Source organism: Diceros bicornis, chromosome 26 (genome assembly GCF_020826845.1).
Source record: "Diceros bicornis minor isolate mBicDic1 chromosome 26, mDicBic1.mat.cur, whole genome shotgun sequence".
Taxonomy (NCBI): Eukaryota; Metazoa; Chordata; class Mammalia; order Perissodactyla; family Rhinocerotidae; genus Diceros; species Diceros bicornis.
The window spans coordinates 12296494-12320112 of record NC_080765.1 but is presented as its reverse complement, the minus strand read 5'-3'; the positions used below and the strand labels follow the sequence as shown (position 1 = coordinate 12320112).

Here is a 23619-nt window from a genome sequence, read left to right as displayed (position 1 = left end):
CTTGAACAGGCCCCACCAAAGGACAGGTGTCTTCGCCTAGTGACCCCTATTCCAACACACGCTATTCATCTGAACCCTGTGGAGCTTGAACCAGCCCCACATAAGGACAAGTGTCTTTAGAGACCCCTGTCCTGAAACACCCGCTCATCTGAACTCTATGGAGCTTGAAGAGGCCCCACGTAATGGCAGATGTCCTTACCTAGAGACCCCTATCCTGACACATGCCACTCACTTGAAGTATATGGAACTTGAAGAGGCCCCACCTAAGGGCAGGCGTCTTCACCTACAGACCCCTATCCCGACACTTGGCACTCACTTGAATTATATGGAGCTTGAACAGGCCCAGAGCAGATGTCCTTATCTAGAGACCCCTATCCTGACACACGGCACTCACCTGCATGCTCTGCTGGTACTGCATCTGCAGAGAACCCTGGGCAGAGCTGGAAACATCCAATCCAGATCCTCCCTCCACTCTTTGAGAAATGAAGTTGTTCAAAGATCTCAGGGTGGATAGGACGGTGGTGTTTTCCCCCAGGTCCTCCATGGCCATTTCCCTTCTGGAGGAAGACAAGGGCAGGGTCACAGTGAACATTTCCATGTGCCATCAACTCTGACAGCGGCCCGTTGAGGGGGTACCTTTGGGCAGTCCCACTCCCTTAACGCTCTCTCAGAGACCTTAAAATATTCCAGTGTCCATAACCACATTCTTCGGGATTAAGTGGGAGCACATACTGCCAATTTATCAGAGAAGAGATGGACGCATAAAAAGACAACACACCACAAAGTCACTGACGGTCAGAGTGTTGCCAGCACACCAGCTCCCAGCAGGAGGTGGTCAGCAGGCAGGTGGCACATCTCCCACATAAACACTCACAAAAAGTCTGGCCTCTGGGAATCAGAAACAGAGCCACAACAGTGGCAATAAGGATGATGACCATAGCAATGCTAATTATAATATACGTTAACGATGACACGAATAAGATTACTACTATTTCCAACCAGGTACCAAAAAGAAAGGTATCCGACATTTACTGAGCACTGAGACTTCTTGAGCCTCAGTTTCCTCATCTGTAAACTGAGGATCATGAAACCCACTTTGCAAAGTTGTAAGGATTACAGTGTCTATAAGAAGTCTCCAGAGGGCAGATGGTGTGACTGTTGTCACACTTTTGACTATCATTCTGCTTGTAATTTTACACAGGACATATCAATCTTCACAACAGGCGGATGAATTAGGTCTTTCACGCTTATTTTAGAGACGATATAAGAGGAGGCTTCAAAAACTTACTGAACTGAGATTGGAACGCGGGTGTCTCTGGCTCCAAAGGTTGAGTGTGTTCCACAAGCACATGTATGAAGGGCCGAAGACAAGCAGCGGCAAAGAACCTGCATCTCCAAACCTGTGCTTATTACGCCTCACACCAGGCCGTCTAACAGCCAGAAGGCGTGGAGCGTCCCAGGCACAGTCAATAGCCAGAAGGTGTGAATGCCTACAGGTGCACTGTTTTTCCCCCTTAGGAAAACAGCCGGCTCTCACTGATTTCCCCTACGTATTAGACTGAAAACACCTCTCCCCACTCAAAAAGAAGGTGCAGAATCTTAGATTCTGAATTTCCCATTTAACAAGGACACTGGTCTTGTGCATGCACAGCCCTTGTCTTCTGCAGGCCATCGTTCCCATCCCTGAACATCATACCTGTTTGCCCCACCTCTCATCCCTACTATCAGTGGAAATGGGTTGGAAGAGAGAACAGAAGCACCCAAGTGCCCTGAGCCTCGCACATATAGGCCTGCATGGTGGGAGGCAGCATCACTGGACGGCAAATCCTTCCATTTGCCAAGATTAGACCAGGGCCATACTCTCCATCCCATGATGGGAAATTTAGCCAACATATCCTCTTCTCGAGAGGCATCCCGGGTAAGAACTGATGGACGTAATACACTAGAATGAAAAAGAACACATACATTTTCAACTGTCTGGAACTAAGCCGCTCCATAAGGCAGGCGATAAGGCAGCAGCTCAAACTTCATCCTCCTTATCCAAGAGACAAATCTTCCAGCCACCTAACCACTGAATCTGAACCCCTCTCAACAGAAACCTGGAGCTGGGAGTCCAGAGCACGCTGCCTCTCCCCTGCCCTTCCCGTCCTTGGCAAAACGATGGCTGCGGAAACCTAAAGAAATTACGAGGATGCTCATCACTCCGCGACACCACTTCACGCCGCCAAGAGCACCATCACGCGGGCCTGATAGTTCGCCACCCGCTTTTTCTGCTTTCTCCAAACTCATACTAGGTGTGAAACGCAAGCCCTCATTCGACGAGCTGCAGGCAGCGTGACTCTGGGCAAGTCGCCTCCCATCTTCCCGCCGGTCTCCTTAGTTGTAAAGCGAAGTGGCAGCACTACCACACTGCTCAACTGAAGAGGCGCAGGGGACAGCGCTGGTCACCGCACAGGGGCGGCACCCGAGGGAAGAGCATCTCTTCCCCTGGACAGTCTCGGGGGAGGCCGCCTGCGCCTGAGGACCAGCCGGGGAGAGCGGACAGGTGAAGAGCCCCTCCTCCGTGGGCGCCCCGGCCCTCGCGGACACTGGCCATTCCCCGCTGCCACCCCTCGGAGGGAGGGGGTCCCCCGCAGAGGCCGCCGAGAGAAGCCGGGGCTCGGAGCCCGGCCCAGGCTCAGCGGGACGGCGCCGGGAGCAGAGGGGGCGTGGAGGGGGCGCCGGTCAGGGCCCCAGGGGCGGACAGAGGGAGCGGCACCCGCGCCCATCCACGGCGGGCAGCCCTGGCCCCAGCCTGGGCAGGCAGTTGCAGCCCAGGCCCCAACGGGCCGCCCCTCCCAGCCTCCCGCCCCGGCGCCCACCCGGGACCCCGGCCGCCGCGCCCACCCAGCCGCTCACCTCCCCCCACCTCACCTGCCGTCACCTCACCACCGCCACCACCGCCACCGCCGCCCCAGCCGCCGCCGCCGCCGCTCAGATCTCCCTCCTCTCCATCCGCGCCCGCGTATCGCGAGACGTGTGGCTGCGCTCTCGCGAGACCTAGGCGGGGCCGGCGGTGGAGCTCCGGGTCTGCGCACCGGTGGGTTCTGGGGCCTCCGCGTCGCCCTTTGGAGCCCCCACCCCGGGGGACCCCGCTCGAGACCGAATGCCGGACCGCGGACTGTCCGGGTGCCCCGCCCCCGTAGGATGGGCTTCCACTGAGGCGGTTGCCTCGCACCGTACAGTGCGGAAGAGCACCGCCCGACGGTGGCCTCGGAGGGCCAAACTTTCCTGCACTCTCGACTGGTCCCCACATTTTGCTACTGTGGTATTGGCTTGAGTTAGCGCGTTCTTTTACTTTTCTCTGGGCCCACTGGGAAAAGTAAAGTACCATGCTACTAGGCCTTCCTCCCCCTGCCCTGTGGGCCGCCAGGGTCCCCCCGTCTGACCCCCTCCCACCTTGTTCTCAGGGCGCAACAGCCAACAGGCCCCTCTTGAACTAGAGCAACCCCGTCCTGTAACTTGGGTATCACTGTTTCTGGGTTCTCATCCCTCCTCCTCCCTGCACCCCCAGGCCGGGGCTGAGCGCCCCAGGGTCGTCGCTGAATACCCTTCTTCCAGACACAATACTCGTTTGTGTGCCCCGGGAATTCAATGCGATGGGGACAGGGACGATGGGGACAGGGACGATGGGGAAGAGGTGGGTCAGGGGGTTCTCTGTACTCAACTGACTACAGCCAAAAGTAAAATGAATAACTTTAAAATCCGGCCTGCAGCGTACTCCAGGGAGCTGGACCAAGCCCTGGAACTCCTGGAGATTCCTGAGCATCTAGCATTTCTTCCGCAGCTGGTCTTTGGGATGTAATCATCCTCACAGTCAATGAACTTGTCGAGGGATAAACACACCTCCACAAATGACTTTGAAGAAACCAGCAGATTTTTTTAAAAATGGAAATCCCTCAAGATGACACAATCTATATAGTTTTACAAAGCAGCACCAAGTTCCTGGAGGAGAATAAAAGGAAATAAACGAACACACCACATCGCAGCTTGCTTTGGCAATTACCTTTATGGTCTTGGGAGCCTGGAGCATTACAGCAACACACATTCGCAGGAAAAACCAAAGCGCACCCACCCTATGCATAATTCATACCAAATGTCTTCCCTCATTGCTCTGGGAACTCTCACTGCTTGAAGAATGGATGTTTCTAGATCATTCACCAAAGAAATGGAAATTAATCTCCAGTCTGAAATTTCAGATTTTTCTACATTGCACTGTATAGCCAAAATAACAACTGGAAACCTGTGTGCTGTGTTCTTGGAGCCATGGTGGAAACCTGTTTCTCTGTACATGCTAACAGTCTGTAAGATGAGAAGTGACATACAGGTGTGTGTATGTCTGTCTGTCTGTCTCAGCGTATTCGTGTTTATCCTTCTCACTGTCTTCTCATCCTTTTATCTTTGCCTGTCTCCTTCTCATAATGTCCTCTTCACAAATCATGTTAGAGAGACTGCTGTTTACCATATATCATGGACACTGGACACTGAATATAGTTTTGTCCTATCTTTTTGGTTTTTAAAAAAAAAAAAGGTCCCCCACTTGTCCTGCTTGCCGCATCTCCCAGATCAGATCAAGCTCCATCTCCCCAGCCACACTTCAGGAAAGAGCTCAGGCTACATTTGCAGTGAAAAAGGACCAGAAGAGGCAGAAGAAACTCTCAGTCCTTCACAGACCCCTTCACTCTTCGGTATTGTGTGGCCAAGAGGTACACCTCTGATGACTCTTTCCTGCTGGCTTCAGGTTTCACAGTCCTTGTGTTCTGGAACTCGTCTGTCAGTCTCTTCTGTAACCGATGGCTTTGACTTCCAGCCCAGGTTTTACAAAGGAATGTTCCTCCGGGGTGCAGGATGTCTGGAGCCAAGTCCAGAAGGGACAAGCACAGACTGATGAGCCTGTCGTGATCGAGGCCTCGGATCCCTGTGGCATTGGGTGCCATGTCACTCAGAATCACATCTGCTCTCCCACCAGGAAGCAGTTCTCGGATTCTTTGGAAGGTTCTTGGGTCAGTCACATCAGCAGGGCACAGAAAAGTTGCTCCTTCCAGGGGGAAGATGTGAAGAAGATCTACCCCAAGTACAAAGCCAACAGGAGCGCTGGGATCTAAGGAAGAAATGGTGAATGCGTTATTTATTTGCACCTTGCATCTTCCCACAAAAATACATGCAACAAAATAATGAAGTAGAAATAAAAAGTCAGGACAAAGGAAAAGAGCTACTGTGCAAATATGCAGACACAGGCTTTTTCCCACTTTCTATACATCCTATAAAAACACATGGTGGGGAGTGGTGGTCCTTCACTCTGCATCTGAGGAAACTGAGGCCAAGAGGAAAAGTGACTGTCCCAGAGTCACAGGGAGAGATAGGCAGACCTGGAGCCACACCCTGAGACTTGACTTCATGTCTGATTTCATTTCACTCCATGAGGCCTGCTCTCCATGAAAGGGTTCTTATCTCTGAGTGGTCTTTGTGATAAACTAAAATAGAAAATGACACACTCATATATCAAGTGCCTCTGGATTAAATCAACAAATCCATTCTGCAGCTTAATCCAATCTCTTTTGATATAGAAACTATTAGAAACAAGCCAGAGAAGGGGAAGATAGAGAGATGCCAAATAAGGTACCAAAAGTAATGTCTTGCCATATTTGAGTGATAGCCACTGTGAGAGAAAAGATGTCATTGTTTCACATTACCAAAAACAAGACACCGCGCCTGCACGACTGCTGTCCCCAGCCTCCCCCTCGTCCTCCTCTCGTACTGCACCCACATTCAAAGCGCTCCTCCTCACAAGCCCTGACGTCCTCTCTCTGCATCACTTCCCTCCACAGAGGGGGACCTTTGCTCTGCTGACACACATCAGGGTGGGTAAGGTAAGGGTACGGCCACAGATTTGCTAGCTCAGTCTGCTTAATAAAAGGCGGGGGGGAAATGTGTATTTTATTTCTCTCTAAATATCGGAAGTCCAGGTATTTTGCAGGTGAAAACTCTCCATTTCCGGCCGTGGAAAGTGGGACAGCTCATATCTCATGTTAGGCACTTGACCCTCTTTAACACCCATGTACCACAACCTCAGCAGCGTCCACTCAAGGCAAACGGCTTTGGTCGCATTTTTGCAACTTCTGGGAGGAAAAGAAACCAAGTCATGTTATCCACACAATCCTTGCTTCTGCCACTTCCTCCTACAAGTTCAACCTGGCCGCTTTTCCGCTTCTCCTGAAGAGCAGTTAGGGGAACAGCAGCCACTCAAACCAGCTGGTAGCAAGTCTGTGGAGGGGCCCAGCAGTGGAGAAGGAGCTGAAGTTTCTGACACAACTTCATTCACTTGGTCGATAAATAGTTAGTGAGCTAAAAAAAATTTAAACTGTTCTAGAGCCCCTTAAGGCATCCCACCCACAGTAATGCGGCTGATGAATGAACTTGGGGAGCAGCATCCCCAGGTCTATACTTTTAGCAGGTCACTCAACTCCTCTGAACCTCAATCTACTCATTAGGAAAATGGGCACAAATGTCCCCACTCAAAGATGTTTGGGCGAGATCTTTGTGACTGTCACATGTCATACAATGCCAGTGGATGCAGCACCCTCAGACTTCCCGGCAGGAAATACTAATGGTAAGGATATTCACCCCACATTGTGCATAGTAGCAGAAGACTGGAAAGCAACCTTTCCCAGACGAGGAGCCAGGATAACTGCCAACAGCACGCCATTCTCTAGAATACTAGGCAGCTAGTTACAAGGATGACACAGTTTTCTAAATTTTATGGGTGGTTGGTTTATCTGTTTATTAGTCAGGGGAACCTTTTTGATATAGAATATCTTTGACAAAACCCTAAAATATAAAACAGATAAAAGCTGAATCCCTTGGGTTGAGCCAGAGTGGAGAATCCAGAGGCCTGGCTGCGAGGGCTCCCCTGAGCAGCCCCAGCAGGACCTCCAAGAAACCCACGGCTTCCAGCAATAGGATCCAGAAACCTCTGGGGTTGCTTCAGTTGTACTGTCACAGAAAGATGGCAATATATCAGTAAGTGAAAAAAATAGCTCCATTAAGGCTCCAAATCAGCAACAAGAGTGTGGTGTAATATCACTTTCGAAAAAGAAGTTATATATGTGTAGCTATGTTTGCAAACACAAATTCCGGAAGGATGCACACCAACATATTAAAGCACATATTAATGTGGTGTGGTCTGAAGTGGTTTTAATTTTCTTTATACCTCTCTACTTTATCTTTCATTTTGAAAATGTCAGTGTCCTATCTTTACCATTATTACTACTAAACCACCAAGTCAGAAGTATGTGCCTTCACCAAGCGGCTCAGCTGCCCTGTATCCCTGGGCAGAGGGCAGCTGGCTGGCATCTACAGACTCCTGGTGGTCAGGGGCCCTAAGAGCAGCAGGAGGCCCCACCTGTGCCTGCAGCATTGACTCGCTGCACTGCCACCTGGCTCCACGCACCAGGAGCTGCCCCACAGTCCAACACCCGGAGGCCGGGCCGCAGGATCCGGTGCCTCTCGTTCACCTCCAGAAGCTTGAAGGCACTTCGACACCGGTAACTCTCCACCTTCGAAGCCTTCACAAACGGGTCTTTCAAATGCCGCGTCAGCCACAGGTGCTCAGCGCCTGTCCGACCCTTGTAGTGACTCCCAGCAGTGTGGAAGCTTTGATGCCGAAGGGAAGCACACAGCAGCTTCAAGGACCTGATGAGAGAAAAAGGGAGCAAGCAGGTTGGCATCATATAGACCCACAGGTCACGAGCTCAGTGTGGCCCTTGGTTCAACCCAAGCATTTTATAGGCCCAAAAGGGGATGCGACTTGACAAGGCTACACAGCCAGAAAGCAGGTGTTATGGGCTGAAAATTCGTATGTTGAAGTCCCAACCCCTAGTACCTCAAAGTGTGACTGGTCTTTAAAGAGGTAATTAAGTTAATATGAGGTCATATGAGTGGGCCCTAATCCAATATGACTGGTGTCCTTATTAAGGGAAAATTAGAACACACACACACAGGAAAGACCAGCAAGAAGACAGGCCTCAGAAGAAACCAACCCCACTGACACCTTGATTTTGGAAATCTAGCCTCCAGCACTGTGAGACAATACATCTCTGCCCTTTAAGCCACCCAGTCTGTGGCGCTCTGTTATGGCAGACCCAGCAAACTAACAAAGCAGGCATCCACCCTTCAGTCAAGAAGTGTTTCTTCTCTCCTGAAGTTTTCTTCAAAAGGAAAACTCAAAAATCAACAACAGTCACCTTATTTATATCAACCAAAATTTTCCCAGTACTGGTTAATAGTAATGATAAAATTAGCAAACATAATATTCTTTCTCAGCTGGTACTAATATTCATTAGGCTCTGAGACTGTGAGAAACCCCATGAGGACAGGTCCTTGCCTTAGTGACTTAGTTCCATGGCTTCAGTGGCTAGCACATGGCCTGACCTGTCACATTTCTTAATAAAATTGAAATCAACCTGTGTGAATAGTTGAAGGGCCTCTCCGTGCTCTTCACAAGCTTCACTTCTACCTGCAGAGCCCCCTCACCTAACCCCTCCTCTTCTCTCCCTGCACGGCCAGCTCACCTGCCCCTCCTCTTCTCTCCCTACAGGGCCACCTCACCTGCCCCTCCTCTTTTCTCCCTGCACGGCCCCCTCATCTGTCCCTCCTCTTCTCTACCCGCAGGGCCACCTCACCTGTCCCTCCTCTACCCATAGGGCCGCCTCACCTGTTCCTTCCTCTTCTCTACCCGCAGGGCCCCTCACCTGCCCCTCCTCTTCTGAAGCCCTCTACAGCTCTCTGCCCTCCCGTCGCTCCTGGGGAGGCTTCGCCGACTGTGGCTTCGTGTTTGCAGTCCTCCTCGAGCCACCTCGCCGGGCTGACCGTGTCGGGGCCAGGACAGAGGTGGGACCTGCGCCCCTTCGGACGAAGAAGAGTGGGGCGGCCCTGGCCACTCCCGCCTCCCGCACGCGTGCAGCAGGCGCTCCAGAAACGCCGCCTGAGCGCACGGACGCCCCGCTCTCCCCGGCCACGGCCCCTTCGCGGCTCACCTGGCCTGCTCCCCGGACCCCACTCCCCGACTCCCGCTCACCGGGCCATGGGTGCAGAGCTGCTCCGGCCCCCTGCTGCCGGAAGTGCCCGCCTCGCTTCCGGCTCGAAGCCACGCCCCCGGCGGCGGCGCGCATATTCAGAAGGCGCGCGCGGAACCCCAGCCAGCGGAGACCGGTAGTGAGCCGGGTGAGCCGGGGATAGGGGAGGGGGCGAGCGGGCCAGGGGAGCCGGGGATAGGGGAGCGCGGGTCTGGGTTGGGGGGCAGCTTAGCTGAGGCCGCAGGAGATGGATCAAGGACTGGGGTGAGGGCTTGGGGGCGCCGGGCCCCTGGGAGGGACGGCCAGGGAACCTACATTTAGGAAGTGCCCGCGCTCTAAGTTTATTGTCGCTTTCAACCCTGGTAAAGGCCTCAATTTACAGACTACTCGACTCAGAGGCCACATGGCTAACAAGTGGGGCTGCCCAGCCCTGTTGCCAGTCTCCCGGCCCCTGACATTAGGTCGGCTCTCTGAGGACCCGTCTAACCGTAGTGCCAAGCCGCCTGCTCCGGGAGATGTGGGCCAACTAGACTTCCACATCCAGTAGACCCAGGCTTGGGTACTGGCTCCACTATTTAGCCTCTCTGAGCTTCAGTTTCCTCCTCTGAAAATGAAGAAAGTAAGTGTTAGTTTTTAGAGTTGTTGGGTCTATTAAATGGGATAATTTTTGAAAAAAAATATATAGTCAGTGCTTAATAAGTGATAGCTGACATATGCAGTATCCATCCTCATCACCGCCACAGTTTACTTAGGAAGCCAGGACTTGGGGTGTGAACAGGTCAGCGTCAGGACAGAGTATGCAGGCCTAAAGGGAGACTCCGCCACAGATACCCACTTCCTCCACCACCAGGACCCAGCTATAGGTCCCTTTTCTCAAACAGGGTAACTTCCCAGGAGGATCCTGGTCCTGAATCCTGTGTCTAATCTGGTGTGGTCCCCAGAGTAGGAGACTTGTGTTCGATGAGCCCCAGGCTGGGATAGGGATGGATCAACAGAGACCTTGGTCCTGGTTCTCCAGCAGCAACCCAGATGTGACCCTCAGGGTCTCTTGCTGGACCATGCACACGCATTTGAGCAGGAGGGGCCCTTGTGGATCCAGTGCCCTCTCTGAGTGCCAGGTCCCAGAGCAGCAACGGTTGTGAGCAGAGTATGAACTCCTGTCACAGGACGGAGGACCAGCCAGGCCTGGCTGGGTGGACTTTCCACTGTCGGGAGCATTTCTTGGCAATCTGGAGGTCTGCTACTGCAGAGAGGAAGAAGCCAGATCCTAGAAGGCCACATTAATGAAAAGGCCAAAGCTAAAAGCCTGACCCAAGAACCGTTGGATAAACTGCATGGTTATCTTGGTGTCAGTGGGGCACAGAGGCTGGACTACCCTCCCACTTCTGAAGAACAGCTCTGTGCCAAGGAGTGGGGAAGGGGAGATGTGGCCATTGCCTGACCTGCTGCATCAGCCCTGGCAAATGAAGGGCCTGGGCACTGATCCCACTGGGCTCTGAGGGCCAGGCCTCTTTTTACCGCAGAAGATCATTTGTTCAATGGCAGGCTTCCACCTGCACCGGGCAAGCCACACATGGCAGAGCTTAGAAATTACCACCAAGCTTCCCCTCCCTGCCTTCCAATGCACAGTTCTGTTCCAGCTGGACCCTAGTCACTGCAGTACACATGCTTCCATCCACGCCCAAGTCAAGCTGACCCAGCCCTCTTGCCTTCCTCATAGAACCCAAGGGGACCATGGGTGCCTCCAGGCTCTACACCTTGGTACTGGTGCTACAGTCTCAGCGAATTCTCCTGGGCATGAAGAAAAGAGGCTTTGGGGTGGGCCGGTGGAATGGCTTCGGGGGCAAAGTTCAAGAAGGAGAGACCATCGAGGACGGAGCCAAGAGGTAAGGGAGGGGTAGGTCTGAGCCCAGGACCAGCTTCTGCAGGGGATAAGGATTTGAGCTGTAGAGCCAGACCCCTGATGTCACCACTTAGAGCCGTGTGACCTGAAGCATGTACTTAACCCTTGAGCCTCAGTTTCTTCATCTGCAAAATGGGAAAAATAACGGTACCTGTCGCTTAGGATTGTTGTGAAGATCAAATGAGAAAATAAAGAACTTGGAACAGTGCCTGCCACGTGGTAAGTGCTGAGTACATATTAGCTGTTGCTATGGGGGTTAGGACGTATCTGGGAAGCTGCTGTGCACATGGCCTGGGTTGAAAAGTTCTGGCTTTCTCTTTCTAGCTAACAGGCCGGTTGGTCACTTGTCACTTGGTTTCTTGGTTTGTTCAGGGGGTTGAAGATGAGGGTTTCTATCTGAACCCTTTTGCACACACAGTCTCAGTTAATCCTCAACACAGCCAGTTTCACATGAGAAGGAACTGAAACCCAGAGAGGTCGAGCAGTGTGCCCAAGATCACACAGCCCCCCAGACTTCAACCTCTTTGCCCCTCTTCACAGGCTTGTGTGGATAAAATGAGATTGTGTGTGTAAACATCGCAAAGCACTACACAAACCTTAGCTCCTGCTGATGTTCTTCTTACTCTGAAAAAGGTTGGCAACCTGAAGTCCACTCTCCCTGGAGAGGGCAACAAATCCCCAAATGCATACTACCGAGGTTTCTGGAAAGGACGGAAGCTGCCGATGCTGCAGCCCAGTAGCTTTCAAGTTTTAGGGTTTTTTCCTTAAATCACAGCCCACAGTAAGCAATGTTTATACTCTGATATAGCGATGCCCTTACTACATGAAAGCGTGCTCCAATATAATTTTTTTTAATTGCCAGTCACAATCCACTAAGTTGACCTCATGGTGCATGACTGGGTCCCAGCCCCCAACTTAAAAAGCCCTGCAGGTGGTGTCCCTGCATGCACCTCCCCTCCCTAGGCCTGGGACCCAGGGCTGCTGCCACACGGATGCGTCTGGTCGTTCATTTTGGCAAGTGCTAGGCAATGTGGCTGGAACCCGCTGAGAGGACACAGCTGGGAGGAGACCCAGTCTGGGGAGACTCGGGCATCCAGCCCTGTGAGCAGTGCTGGGGTGGGAAGGGTGCAGAAGAAACAGCATGGAAAATGGACAGCAACAGTGGGTGCCAGAGGTCTGCTTTGCCATCCATTTGAATGTCTGTGTCCTCCTGAGACCGTTCACCGGGTCACTGATTTATGTAGCACCCACCACCTAAGCACCGCTCAGTGTCGGGACACAGAGGTGCGGGTCCCAGCCCCTGCGGGGCTCCTACCTGCTCTGGCCCCCGGGTTCAGGGGGCTGTGTACAGACAGCAAGTCTAGTGAACACCCCTAGTGGTCTGGGGCATCCAGCATAGGGAGGGAGAGCAAGTAACTGGGCATGAGGGAAAACTCCCGAAGGACCTGAGTTTGGTCGGAGGGCCGGGTGGAAGGTGGGAATGCAGCACTTGCAGAAGCAGAGGCTGCAGAGGCAGGGCCCGTGCAGAGGAGTGTGGCGTGGCCAGAGGGCCGGGGAGGGAGGGGAGGCCGGATGGACAGGCTGAGACCGCACAGGAGGAGCCCCAGGTGGCTTCACTTCAGCTGTGCTGGTGACAAGCAGACTTCAGGCCCCCCAAGGCAGCCCTGATGTATTTTCTTATGAACTTTCTCAGGATCTAAGGGACTTTCCTTCCTGCCCTCTCAATATTATTCATTTCTTCAGTGAGACACAGACATAAGAAACCGTGACTCCAGACCCTCAGTACTGAGTATAATGGTGGTCTTTCCTAAGACCAGGTCTGAGATAGGGGAGGAACCTGAAGGACAGAGCAGGACACATGTAATTTCTATCCCCAGAATATAACTCGAATCCATCCGGGTCTCACTTCCTCCACTGCCGCCGCATTCAGACCACCCCTTCTCACCTGCACAGGTGCAGTAGCCTCCTACCTGGCCTCCCTGCTCCTCCGGTTCCCTCCGAGGTCCTTCACACAACTGCCTGCTGGGTGACCTTCCTGAAACTACGTCTGGGTCTCTTTGTCTCTGTCTCTGTCTGTCACTCATTCACACATTAACACCCTTTAATAGCTCCCAGCGCACTTGAATCCAACCTCCTGTGTCATCCATTGAGCCCCCCCAGGGTCGGGCCTCACCCCTCCCTCCCATTCCTGCCCTTCCCTCCCCACACTCTGCCCCTCAGACACCCCCCTTTTCCTGGCTCCTCATCCGGCGGGCCCCTCCTCAGCCTTCACATGTAAGAAGGTGCCCCCCACCCCAGCTGTTCCCCGTTAAGTCTCATCCTGTGTATATATTTCCTTCACAGTACTCTCACCCTTTCTAATCATATTTAATTATTCCCTTTCCATCTGTCTTCCCCCAGAAGCGCTCCATGAGGCCAGGTCTGAAGATGTTTTATAAGTCAAATTGGTGTTGAAATATAACATGCATATAGGAACATGCACAAATCTTCACCAGGGAATTTTTAGGACACGGGTCCACCTATTTAACTGGCACGTGGATCAAGAGATGGAAATGGAGCGGGGACCCTGCCCTCTGAAGGGCAGCCTGCACCCTGACTTCTGTCATGGTGATGATTTGGGCCTATTCAAAATAGCACATAAGTGGAATCCTGCAGGATGTACCCATTGTGTCTGACTTTTTCCCAGCATTATGCCTGCAGGTAGCAGTGGTCCATTCGTTCCCACTGCTGTATAGTATTCCAGTTATGAATATGCTGCAGCTTATCCATTCTGTGGACAGGCATTTGGGTTGTTTGTGGTTTGGAGCTGCAAGTAGTTCTGCTAAGATAGCCGTGCACAGTCTTCGGGAGCCCGTGTGAACTTCTTGCTGGTGGATATTTCCCTGGGAGGAGAATTAGAGGTGTTCAGCCTTAGTAGACACTGCCAGTTTTCCAAAGGAGTTGTGCTAATGTCAGTTCCCACCAGAGGTGTGTGAGTTCCGCTTCCCCAAGTCCTCAGTGACACTTGGTATTTTCTGCCTTTTTCATTTTAGCCACTCTGGTGGCGTGATGATACCTCAGTGAGGTTTTCATCTATTCGCCCTGATGACTCCTGAAGTTGCGCGCCTGCTCGGTCTCTGTGGCCACTTGGATATCCTTTTTTGTGAAGTGTCTGCTCAAGTCTTTAGCACATTTTTTAAATCAGGTTGCCTGTCTTTTTCTTATTGATTTGTAGTTCTCTGTACCTTTCACTCTGTCCTTCCTGATTTTCTGCCTGATAGATCTGACCCTTTGTGATAGAGGGGTATTGAAGTCTCCAACCATGACAGTGGGTTCGTCTGTTTCTCCTTTAAGTTCTATTCATTTTGGCCTCACATAGTTTGATGCTCTGTTGTTAGGCGCATACATGTTAAGTAAGGGTTGTTGTGTCTTCTTGGAGAACTGACTCCTTTATCATGATGTAATGCTCTCTTAATCTTTGGTAACTTTTGTTGCTTTGAAGTCTACTCAGTCTGAAATTAATATAGCTGCTTCTGCTTTCTTTTGATTAATGGTAGCATTTATCTTTCTCCATCCATTTACTTTTCATCTATATGTTTTAATCTTTATATTTTTTAATCTTTATACTTTATACTTTTAATCTTTATATTTAAAGTGTGCGTTTCTTGTAGACAACAGATATTTGGGTCTTGTTTTTTGATCCACTCTGAGGATCTCTGTGTTTTAATTGGTGCATTTAGACCTGTGATGTTCAGAGTGATTATTGACATAGCTGGTTCATATCTACCCCATCCATTACTGTTTTCTATTTGTTGCCCTTGTTCATTATTCCTGTTTTTATCTTCCATTCTTTTTCTGCCTTTTATGGTTTTAACTGAGCATTTTATGTGATTCCATTTTCTCTTTCTTAACATATAAGTTATCATTCTTTTTTACTTTTTTTTTAGTGGTGGCCCTAGAGTTTGCAATATACATTTACAGCTGATACAAGTCCACTTTCAAATAACACTTCACAAGTACTGTGAGTACCTTATAATAACAAAGCAATCCTGATTCTCCCTCCCACCCTTGTGTCATTGCTGTGACTCGTCTCACTCACACATCAGCATCCACAAGCATTTATATGTAAGACATACACATAAGCATCCATAATTGAACACATTGTTGCTATTATTATTTTGAACAAACTGTTATCTGTTAGATCAATTAAGAATAAGAAAAAAAGTTTTATTTTACCTTCACTTGTTCCGTCTTGGATGCTCTTCCTTTCTTTATGTAGATCCAAGTTTCTGACCTATAAATTTTCCTTCTCTCTAAGGAATTTCTTTTAAGATTTCTTGCAAGGCGGGTCTACTGGCAACAAATTCCCTCAACATTTGTTTGTCTGATAAAGTCTTTATTTCTCCTTCCCTCTTGAAGGATAATTTCACAGAGTAGAGAATTCTAGTTGCTGGTTTTTTTCTCTCAGCACTTGACATTTTCACTCCACTCTCTTCTTGCTTGCACGGTTTCTGAGGAGAAACTGGATACAATTCTTTGTTCCTCTGTAGGTAAAGTGTTTTCTTCCTCTGGCTTCTTTCAGGATGTTTTCTTTGTCTTTGATTTTCTGTAGTTTGAAGATAACATGCCTGAATGTGGGTTTTTTGGTAATTTTTCCGCTTGGTTTTCTCTGAGTTTCCTGGATCTGTGGTTTGGTGTCTGACATTAATTTGGGGGAAAGTCTCAGTGATTATTGTTTCTCATGTTTCTTCTGTTCCTTTCTCTCTCTCTCCTCCTTCTGGAATTCCCATTAAACATGTGTTACCCTTTTTGTAGTTTCCCACAGTCCTTGATGTTCTCTTCTGTGTTTTTTCAGTCTTTGTTCTCTTTGCTGTTCCGTTTTCAAGCATTCTGTTGACATATCCTCAAGCTCAGAGACTCTTTCCTCAGCCGTGTCCAGTGTACTAATGAGCCCGTCAAAGGTAGCCTTCGTTTCTGTGACAGTTTTTCGTCTCTAGCGTTTCATTTTGGGTCTTTCTTAGGATTTCCATCTCTCTGCTTACACTGCCCTCTGTTCTTGCATGCTGTCTACTTTCTCCAGTAGAGCCCTGAGCATATCCACCATAGTTGTTTAAATTCCCAGTGTGATAATTCCACGTCCCTGCCATGCCTTGTGCTTGTTCTCTCTTCAGATTGTGTTTTTTGCCTTTTGGTGTAGCTTGTAATTTGTTCTTGACAACAGACACGATGCGCCAGGTAAAAGGAGCTGCTGTAAGCAGGCCTGCAGTGATGTGGGGGTGAGTGTGGGGGGAGAGGAAGTGTTTAGAGTCCTGTGATCAGGTCTCGGTGTTTTCATGAGCCTGCGCCTCTGGACCGCGACCTTCACAAGAGTTTCTTAGGTTTCTCCTCCTCCCCACATTAGGTGGGACAGGATAGCTAGAGCCAGCTGGCATTGGGTATTTCCCTTCTCCCATTTCAGTTAGGATCTGGTTAACTAGTTCCCCCTGAGGCACCTTGTGAAGAACAGAGGGCTCCGGAGTATTTCAAAGTGGTTCCTTTCCCTTCCCCTTCCCCTTCCCCCTGCAGGAAGCATAAGGGGGTTTTTCTCCATTATTTACTATGGGCACCTGGTCGAGCTCTTGGAATTAAATCCACAATATTGTGCCCCCCACCCCTCCCAATGACTGAGTGCCTCTGGAGTTTTTAACTCGCAGACTTGGCCACGCTGAGCCTCCATCAACTACTCAATTACTGTTCAGGGTTTCCTGCCCTGGCACTGGTTCCCGCAGCGGTTTCTGCTCATGAGTCTGCACCGGGAAGCCGTGACACCCTGTATGCACCTGTCTCTCTCCAATCATGGGGGCTGCGGTTTGCGTCCCCTCTCATGGATCCAAGAAGAGTTGTTGATTTTTCAGTCAGTTCAGCTTTTTACTTGTTTAGGATGGAGTGGTGACTTCTAAGATCCTTACATGTGGAAGCAGAAACCAGAAGTCTCTTTATACATTTTAGACTTGAGTTGTCAAATATATGTACTGCAAGTATCTTCTCTGTGGCTTGTCTTTTTACTCTTAATGATATTTTGATAAACACAAGTTTATCATTTTAATGTAATCCCATATACAACTTTTTTCTTTATGGTTACCATTTTTTACATCCTTTTTAAAAACTCTTTGCCTATCCCAAGCTTAAGAACATATTCTCCTGTTTTTTTCCTGAAACTTTTAGAAGTGTTAGATCTTTAATCCACCTGGCGATAAGTTTTGTGTATGATGTAAGGCAGAAGGTCCAGATTCATTTTTTTCCATATAGATATCCAGCTGATACAGCATCATTTATTGAAAAGACCATGTTCCCCCACTGCACTGCAGTGTCACCTTTGTCATAAACACAGGACATACGTGACATAGAACCGTGATGTCGGTTTCCTTTTCCACTGTCTCCAGTGCCTGCACAGGGCAGGCCTTACGTAGGCATGACGTGGCTGGATGGATACACAAATAAATGAATAAACTCGGCATAGCTGACCAGACGCTGTGCTGGGCCCTGGGAGTCTGCCCTCCAGACACTCACTGGATAACCAGAGGCCAGAGGAGCAGCAGTCTCGTGCCCACAACCTCATTCTTCTGTCCTGACCTCACCCAGGTCACAGAACCATGGTAAAACCGATGACTTTTTCTTGTTGTTTAGACTTACAGCTTTATTATAAAGGTCTCAATATCCCCTGGAGAACACCCTCCCCATGGCCACAGGGCATTAGTGTTTCCATGCTCAGAAGCAGTGAGCCGGAGGGCCAGGCCATCACCCTGCAGATGCTCTTCATGAAGGCAGACCCAGGCCTTACCTGAGACAGAGAAGTTTAGCATCCAGGGCCACACACCGACCGCCCAATTTAGACCAGTCAGCCTTGGTGACCGCGTGGCACCATGCTGGCTCCTAGGGCCTTTGGGTCAGCTCCAAGGAGCTCTCTCCAGGACCCCTATCTCCTCTTCCCTGGGGCATTGGGGCACCAGCCCGGAGTGTCAAGTGTGTAGGATGGAGCCAAGGGTAAGGACACCCTCTGACAAAGACTGCTGTGCCCCTGCCCCTGTTGGGTGAGGGGGCAGGCCGGATGGCACATTCTGATACACGTGAGGAGCAAGCTGAGATGGGTCCCAGGACCCCAGGGACTCCAGCAGCAAATGGGGCCTTGCTAGCCTTGAGGATGACTTTGCCATTGGCCCCGGGCCACTATGGCTGCCCCTGTTTCCTTATGTGCACACGTGCATGGAGCTGCTCCCTAAGCCCCAGGCCCTGGCTGCCCCTGCTTCTGATGTGCAAGTGAATCACGGTGGCCTGGGTGGTGAATCTGGCGCACGCTTTATCCACTGCGCTGCCCAAAGTGGGCCCCAGATCAAGAGCCGGGTTAACATTCCCTCCTCGCTCACCGGCATGCAGGTGCAGGGTGGCCATGTGCACGTGGTCATCCCTTCCTCTCTGCCCGACATCCCTGTGGCGGAAACCCTCTGAGCATCAAGGATGATGCATTCTTTCACGGGGGAGGTTCCAGGCACTGGGGACCTGGAGTCCCTCAGAGAGTCAGGTTTGGGATTTTGCTGTGTGGAGTGTACCCGTCTTCCTGGCCAGCATCCCTGATGGCCCCCAAAGCAGTGAAGAGGCAGAGCGCCGTGTTCAGAGAACTCTGGAAGGTGATGGAGGAGGAGGATGACTGAAGCGGGTCCCTGAGCTGCTGCACCACAGGCCTCCCACACCCACTGCGGCACTTGGCTGCTCAGGAGTTTGTGTAACTTATTACTCATCCTGTTCTCCATCTGGCGTCTGGGGAAAGGAGCATCACAGAGATACAGTCAGACACGTTAGCAAAGCTGTAACATTGTCATCTCTGCTGTCTCATTATCCCCGCCTGTGAAATGGAGATTTAGCCCTGTCACCGAGGAGATATTGGTGTCTCATACACTGCCATGTACTCAGGGAAGATGAACCAAAATTAGTCAAAACATTAAATCAGTGGGTGAAGTTTTTAAAACGAGATCCACCAGCCGCTGCCAGAGCTGGTGAGCCCCACTGGGCACTTCTGTTACATTTAATTGGGGAGCCATTTGCACCCCCCAAGTGAAAACACACATTCGTATTTCCAGGTCAAGTCTAATTTTAATTAAGCATCTCAATGAATAGATTCCAGCTTTCAAAACATTACTCGGGCCTGCATCCAAAATGGCAGCAGACGGAGGCAGTTCCTCTCTAGGCCTGACAGGAAGTGGGGCCGGTTCCAGGCCGAGGAAGGCATCTCTTTAAATAACACCACTCAGCCCGGCATGTGCGTGCTGAATGAACACGGTGGTTCCCCGACTCCTCGGTACAGGCACAGGAAGTAGTGATGCACTGTGTTCCTCACCTCACCTGAGTTCAAAGCTAAAAACCTTTTTACATACAACTATAAATGGTCAGACGTAATTAGAACATTTTTGTAGACAGAAATAAATACAGGGCGGTGGGGAAGTAAGAATCTCTAAAGGGAGGAACAGGCTCTGAGCTTTGCGGCTGCAGTGGCTTCGGGGGTCCCCAGAGTCCTGAGCACGGCACATCTTCCAGAAAGCGCTTGCTGAGTGACTGAACAAGAGGCGGAGTGAGAGCCCACGCTGAGCAGACAGGATGCGAAGTCAGCGGTGCAGGGGCTTCATGATGAGCATGTTCACATTTTTTATTCTCTAATACACAACCGTTGAGCAACGGGTTGAATTCCTTGAGGTGCAGGATATTGCCCCACTGTTGCATGAAAAGTGCAGGTACGATGTGTGATGTGTTTGCGGTTTTTTTAAAGGGATGTACAAGAGAGAAAGACCCAAAGGAAGAACACTGAGATGGAAACAAGGGCTCCTTCTGGGTGATGAGTCCATGGGTGCTTCCCAGATTGTCTACAGTGAAAGTTTTTGAATAGGTGACAGCATTAGAATGTTTAGGGGGCATCCTGGTTCTGCTCGTGGTGAATCACACCTGTGTGCTCAGGTGGTGCGATTACCCCTCAGCCCCTCCACACACTGGTTGAGCTGGTGGGGAGAGTCCTGAGAGTGGGTGAGGAGGGAGGAGGCAGCGAGGCAGGCCCAAAGCTGTACATCCCCTATGATCAACCTCGGGTGTTGGTTTGGGGAGTTGGTTTGGGGAGTCGGGGGGGGTGTCTCCTTGGTGGAACAGAAGTGAAATCGGGCCTCCTTCAGGAAAGAAACAATAGACACCTGCGGTCTGGTCCTGCGCCCTCTGAGCATGGGTGTGAGGAAGGATGATTCTTTGGGCAGAAAGGCTTCAGTGTGGGGCCCAGGGCCGCAGAGCCTGCAGCCCACAGAGCAGCGTTCATAGGCTGCCGCAGCCCTGCAGGAAGAGAACAGGAACCAAAGGACTGGGTGGGGGTTCCCAGCTCCACCACTGGCCTCCCGTGAGGCCCCCAAGCTGCTGAGCTTGGCCAGGCCTGGGCTGCCACGTGGTACAGAGGGCGTTGAACTAACAAGGCCTGTGCGCCCTGGGCCAGCGCTCATCACAATCTGGACCCCTCCCCAGATTGTGAACCAAGTCGGAGTTTTTAAAAAGGTCCCCAGATAACTCCAAAGTTCTGCCAGGTTGGGAGCTACCGGTGCATTCCAGATGATGTCCCTGGGTTTCCAGCCCGTGCAGCTCACTCGCAGCTCCCTTGACCCCTTTGGCGCTCCTCTATCCTCCCAGCACCACTCTCGGGTTCTGCGTGGACATGGGCGCCTTGCTTTAACTGTCGTATTCTTTCCATCTGCCTGTCTCCTCGCCCGCAGGGAGCTGCAGGAGGAGAGTGGTCTGACCACAGACGCGCTGCACAAGGTGGGCCAGATCGTGTTTGAGTTCGTGGGTGACCCTGAGCTGATGGACGTGCACATCTTCTGCACACACAGTGTCCAGGGGATGCCTGTGGAGAGCGACGGTGAGTCTCAGGGCCTGTCCCTTCACCACAGCAGGTGAGAGGGAAAGCCAGGTGAGGAGCTGGCCCTGGGCAGCCCTCCCTCTCCACGAGGCAGGTGCTGCAATGCACCAGCACCCAGCTGAGCTTTCTTCCTATCGTGTAAAATAAGAGATACAGTCGCGAGGGTTAAAAACAAAAGTACATCAAGTCCCTCACACAGACTTGCTCAGTTAATGCCTCACCAAAGGTCAGTTTGAATCTCAGTTGAACATCGGGGCTCCCCCTTCTCCCCTGCTACAGAAATGCGCCCTCAGTGGTTCCAACTGGATCAGATCCCCTTCAGTGACATGTGGCCTGATGACAGATACTGGTTTCCCCTCCTGCTTCAGAAGAAGAAATTCCACGGGTACTTCAAGTTCCAGGGTCACAACACCATCCTGGAGTACATGCTGCGCGAAGTGGACGAAGTCTAGGGGCAGAACCGTGCTCGCCCTCCGGGCCCAGAGATTCGGCTGCTCACAGCTGCACCATCGATGTCCCGAGTCAGGGTTTACATTTTCCGTTTGGAACACCATTGGACAGGAAGGAAAATAAATATCTTTTACCTTTTCAACATTGTTCACCCAGCCCCACCATAGCCAGCCAGTCACATCCTCAAGAAGCCACCAGGCGTGCTGGGCTGTGCCCCATGCCACTGGACACACATGGGAGAGGAAGAGATACAAGCCCTCGGGGTGAAGAGGACAGCTTTTCTGACTGTCCCCATGGTGGACAGCTGGTGGGAAAGGGCTGGGCAGTGATTTGCTCACTGCCACAGGCTCTTGGTGGAACCACAGGGTGGGGCTAGAAGGTGTGTTCTCCTCTCTCACCACCCCCCCCCCTTAAAGGGGAAACTGAGACACAGGGCCCAGTGTTAACAGCCAGACCTAATGCATCATAGGCTAGTCACTTTCCCTTAGCCCCAGAGGACGGGGCCCTTGTCCTGGTTTCTGACCACTGGGAAGAGGGGAGTCACCACCCACTTACACAAAGAACTCACAACTTTACCCAACTCTTATAAATATATTTAATAATAGTTGTTCGTGTGAGTTTATTGATAAAAATCTCATAATGTAGATCATTTGTAAACAATTCCAGTTTACGGGGTGTAGAGTAATCGATTCCTGGAGCCTCATAAAGTGCTTCAAACATAAAGCTGACTCACAAACAAGAGGAGGGGCCTTAGACGCAGAACAATCCTGACCGCAGTCGGGCCAGAGGCCAATGCGTCCCCACGTTAGACCTTCTAGCTTACGCCTTCCCTTCCTATTCTGCGTCTCCGGCTGATGACTAGAACGTGTCTGTAGTTACCACTGAGGAAGCGGGACAGGCTGGGGGACCTGATCCAGAGGCACACTCCCGCAGGCCAGGCTGAGGCTCCAGCCTTCTGGGGAGAACGGGTTTCTCGGAATGGCAGGAATGGCTCCCATGGAGATAAGATACTCAGATGTCCTTTCACGGGCCGTGGCAAGGCTGTGGTGGTGTGTGGGCTCTCCTGGCCAGCAAGGAAAGCTCCGGCAGCAGGAAGGGCACAGAGGCGATCAGGGACTCCCCCACCATCACCCTGGGGCCTCTACCTTGGAACTGAGAGCGGCCCCTCCTTGCCCTCTCCAGGACAAAGCTGAGCAGAAGGTGTCAGGCCCCGAGGCTGGGAATCCACCAGCAGCCCAGGTTCAGGGCTGAGAGGGAAGCTTTGTGGAAAAAAGGTGGCCTCTGCTGTCCCCAGCCGATGGGCATGGGGATGATGTGACCTTCCCTACATCACTCCCAAGAAGTCCTCCCCAGCAAGTCTCCTTCTTCCCGTTGACGTCTCTGTGGTGCCTGGGGGTGGGAGGGGATGGATAGAAGACATCCCTCCAGATGAGCCTCCGAAACACGAGGCCAGGGCTTCAGCCAAGAACCTGCTCCCAGTTTCCACCGCAGGAGATGCTACCAGGAGCGAGGAGCATGTCAGTCGAGTTCCCTTCAGAAAAGTACACTTGACGTCTTTGGTGGTAGAATTCTCCCTAGTGACCTGTACAAGGATGCCTTCACCTGCTGTGGGAGATGCCCCCCGAACGGCCCTCTGCCTTCTGGGTGCCCAGCCCCCACCACCCACCACACGCAGGGCTTGGTTGGGGTCTCTTCCCAACTCTCCACTGTCCTGTGGTCGCTTGTCTCTCACCACCTGCAGACAGGCCCCAGGCAGGTGAGCAGCAGCTGCCACAGGACAGGACAGAAGCGGCCCGGCGGTCACGCTTTACCGTTCAAGTGTACCCAGCGCTGGGAGGGACCAGCCCCATGGGGCCGCAGGATCCGCTCAGAGCAGCTGAGAACCCGTTTCTACAGAGGCGGATCAAAAAGCAAACAGCCCAGAAATGGACGAGTGACCCAAACGGCCCCTGCTGGTTGGGCTGGGGTTGGCGGGGGGGGGGGGGGGGTGTCAGTGCCCTCTCTTTGGCCAGGAAGGCACATGTCAGCTGTCGCGGGGCCTCAGGCTGGGGCAGGGCACTCCCCCCTGCCCCGGCTGCTTTGCTGGCACGGCAGAACCCATGCATGGGCTGGGCCCCATATGTGGCCGGACCTAAGAGACACTCTCCCCTGGACTATGATGTGCGTCAGCTCAGCAGGGAAGCCCACCTGTCTGTGGTGAACCAAATTCCCCGAGAGCCTCGCCCTCCATTTCCAGTCCTGCAGGCTGCATGTGG

The 23619-nt window shown here is 51.6% G+C and overlaps 3 protein-coding genes across 4 annotated transcripts in view; 1 reads left to right on the top strand and 2 right to left on the bottom strand.

The window, feature by feature from the left end:
• Window positions 1-1809, bottom strand: part of MAD1L1 (mitotic arrest deficient 1 like 1) — a 454569-nt gene extending 452760 nt beyond the window's left edge. For both annotated transcript variants that reach the window (XM_058569410.1, XM_058569409.1), the window contains exons 1-2: window positions 1289-1809; window positions 395-557 (exon numbers count right to left, since the gene is read on the bottom strand). In XM_058569410.1, the coding sequence (XP_058425393.1) occupies window positions 395-557; window positions 1289-1392 (267 nt within the window). In that variant the 5' untranslated portion in view covers window positions 1393-1809. The remainder of the gene's footprint in view (window positions 1-394; window positions 558-1288) is intronic.
• Window positions 1810-4029: 2220 nt separating this feature from the next.
• Window positions 4030-9158, bottom strand: MRM2 (mitochondrial rRNA methyltransferase 2). The gene is made up of 3 exons (XM_058569417.1): window positions 9116-9158; window positions 7442-7731; window positions 4030-5140 (listed from the first exon to the last, which is right to left on the bottom strand). Exons 1-3 carry the CDS (start codon window positions 9121-9123, stop codon window positions 4698-4700), a joined length of 741 nt encoding a protein of 246 aa, XP_058425400.1. The 5' UTR covers window positions 9124-9158; the 3' UTR covers window positions 4030-4697.
• NUDT1 (nudix hydrolase 1) lies at window positions 9080-21968 on the top strand. The gene is made up of 4 exons (XM_058569418.1): window positions 9080-9261; window positions 10834-10999; window positions 20769-20914; window positions 21194-21968. Exons 2-4 carry the CDS (start codon window positions 10848-10850, stop codon window positions 21364-21366), a joined length of 471 nt encoding a protein of 156 aa, XP_058425401.1. The 5' UTR covers window positions 9080-9261; window positions 10834-10847; the 3' UTR covers window positions 21367-21968.
• Window positions 21969-23619: the final 1651 nt, after the last annotated feature.